This window comes from Siphateles boraxobius, unplaced genomic scaffold, assembly GCF_051911475.1.
Source record: "Siphateles boraxobius isolate OS27281-9 unplaced genomic scaffold, OSU_SipBor_1 368, whole genome shotgun sequence".
In the NCBI taxonomy this organism is placed as follows: domain Eukaryota; kingdom Metazoa; phylum Chordata; class Actinopteri; order Cypriniformes; family Leuciscidae; genus Siphateles; species Siphateles boraxobius.
In genome coordinates, this window is record NW_027508995.1 from 15125 (window position 1) to 17500 (window position 2376).

General features: G+C 33.3%; 1 protein-coding gene across 3 annotated transcripts in view; it reads right to left on the reverse strand.

Annotated features, from left to right (window-relative positions):
* LOC143702926 (eIF-2-alpha kinase GCN2-like) overlaps positions 1-2376 on the reverse strand; it is an 82887-nt gene continuing 80511 nt past the window's right edge. For all 3 annotated transcript variants that reach the window (XM_077196851.1, XM_077196852.1, XM_077196853.1), the window contains one exon: positions 1-311. In XM_077196851.1, coding sequence (XP_077052966.1) covers positions 254-311 — 58 coding nt within the window. In that variant the 3' untranslated portion in view covers positions 1-253. The remainder of the gene's footprint in view (positions 312-2376) is intronic.

A 2376-nucleotide genomic window follows, 5' to 3' on the forward strand; every position in this document is an offset into this window, starting at 1 on the left:
TTTGGGAAAATAGTTTATTTCCTCCAGTTCTGGACTGTACAGTATTTTGTGGTGTGACTTCAGTATTGATTTCAGTATTTTGTGGTGTGACTTCAGTATTGATTTCAGTATTTTGTGGTGTGATTTGATCACAGGAATCATGACCTGGACCTTCAGTCGAGCTTTGGCATTGAATCCGCTGTAGAAAAAGCTCTGGTTCGACTGCAGACGTCATGAAGCGTTGGTTTGTTCGTCTGGGCAGTGAAAGCGGAGATCACAGGAGGATCTTGTAATAATCGTCTCTGTAACTGTAAAGAACGACCACAGCGACCCTGAAACACACACACACACACACACACACACACACACACACCAGCGTCAATCATATACTGACCATTATCAAACATCTCGGATCAACACACATCTATCTATTAAAGACTGAAGATTCATCAAACATTCTGATGAATATACTTTAGTATTCCTAAGACAAAACTTAAATAGAATTAACATTTCTTGAAAACAATGTTCTGAACCCTCTGGTGCTCTTCACGTGTCGGTCAAAAATCACTGATATTTTATTTATTTTCTTCAATGAAATGAATGTACTATATTTTAGTTTGATAATGTTTTTTTTTTATTTAATTTTTTTTATTTTTAGGGTGTATTTTTTTATACAAAATTATATTTACGCTATATTTATGATCCATTTATTTGCTTTTTGAGCATAAACCTGAAAATGTAATTTCGTACTTAAACTGAAAAGAGATTAAACTCCAGTCTGTTGCTCTAAAGCATTCCAGATTTACCACAAACACGACACTTGCCAGATTATTGCTGAAGTGAAAAAGTTTTAAAAAGTGAAGTTAAAAAAAGTTACAGAATTTGATGTTTATTGTTATGAAAAATCTGCAAAAATACTGTTTCAAATTACAATTTTCAGACTGATCTTTCAGATGAACACATTGAGAGATGTGTATTTCAGTCATTTCTGACAATCAAATAAAGGCATAAAACATTATTTTAATTCATCTTTTAATCATAAGAAATGAATATTGATTAATTACAGTGAATCAGATTAATTTGAAAATACCTGTAATATAAATGGAGACTGTCAGGTGTTCATGACTGTAAATGATTGTGTCCACGACTGAAGATTCATGACACATTCTGAAGAATATACTACATACCTAAAAGTTATCATGAGTATTCTTAAGACAAAACTTAAGCAGAATTAACATTTTTTGAAAAGAACGTTCTTAAACGTCTTAAACCCCAGTGTATTGATGAGGTTGTATCAAATATTAAGCATATAAAACAGCACTGGAGGATTTCACTGTGGTCATCTAGCAAGTGATGATTAATGTCAATAAATGAACACAATACTAGTCAACATATAATAAATAATATGTCTGACTGTATATTATCCTACTCTTGTGATTTTTGTCCATATATTAACCATTTTAAAGGCATCACAGTTGAATCAGTTACACAATGAATAGAATTAACATTCTATCATCAGTTAATTAAGACAATCGTTTTATATCAAGTTTTCTGAAATGCCATGTTTAAATATGTAAATGAGGCTTTATCTAATTAAATATGCACTAATTTCCAGAACAGAAATGTGAACATTGGATAAAGTCATGTTCATAAATCTTGTTGACAGGTTTATACAGATTTCTCTTTTTATCACAAGAAAAAACAGGATTTTCACCATGTTTTTTAGGATTAAAATGTTGTGTAAATCAGGTGAATGGTATACGAACAAACCGTCAGAATATAGATATGAATAAAAGAATAAAGTCTGGCGTGTGTAAAGCTGGAGATTTCTAACTCAAACTCACACTAATAGATCAAGTGCAATAAAAAAGATGCGTTTTCTTTCTGCTAGTCTAGTTCTGAAAATCAAATCTGCTGTTAAACTGGCCATGCATGAACACACTAGTTTTCTGTCTATAGTTCAGTCGTGCTTTAAGAAAATGCACCAGTAAAATGAACACAAGCCATATTTGACCCACAAAATCTCCAACGACGGTGTTTTGAGAATCAACACAACCATAAACACTCAAGTCCAGGAAAAGAGGAAACCAAAAACTGTTTAGAGAATCCCAAACACATTTCTGCAGAGAATTACTAGAAGAATGGTGCCAAAAAAAGTCCCGAGAACAGCAGAGAGAGCCTCTGAAGAAGTTCATGATTCGGATCAGGTTTTATGATCCTGAATAAAATCCGAAACACTTCCTGGTCTCTCCGTCAGATTAACAAGCGTCTCTGTGAGGAAACACACTCACACACAGACCCGGATACTTTAAAACTGTCGTTTTCCAAGATAAAAGCTACTCGGAATTTAGACTAGTTAAACTACAGTCAGGATAAGCTTGGAGAACCGCTAGCTAA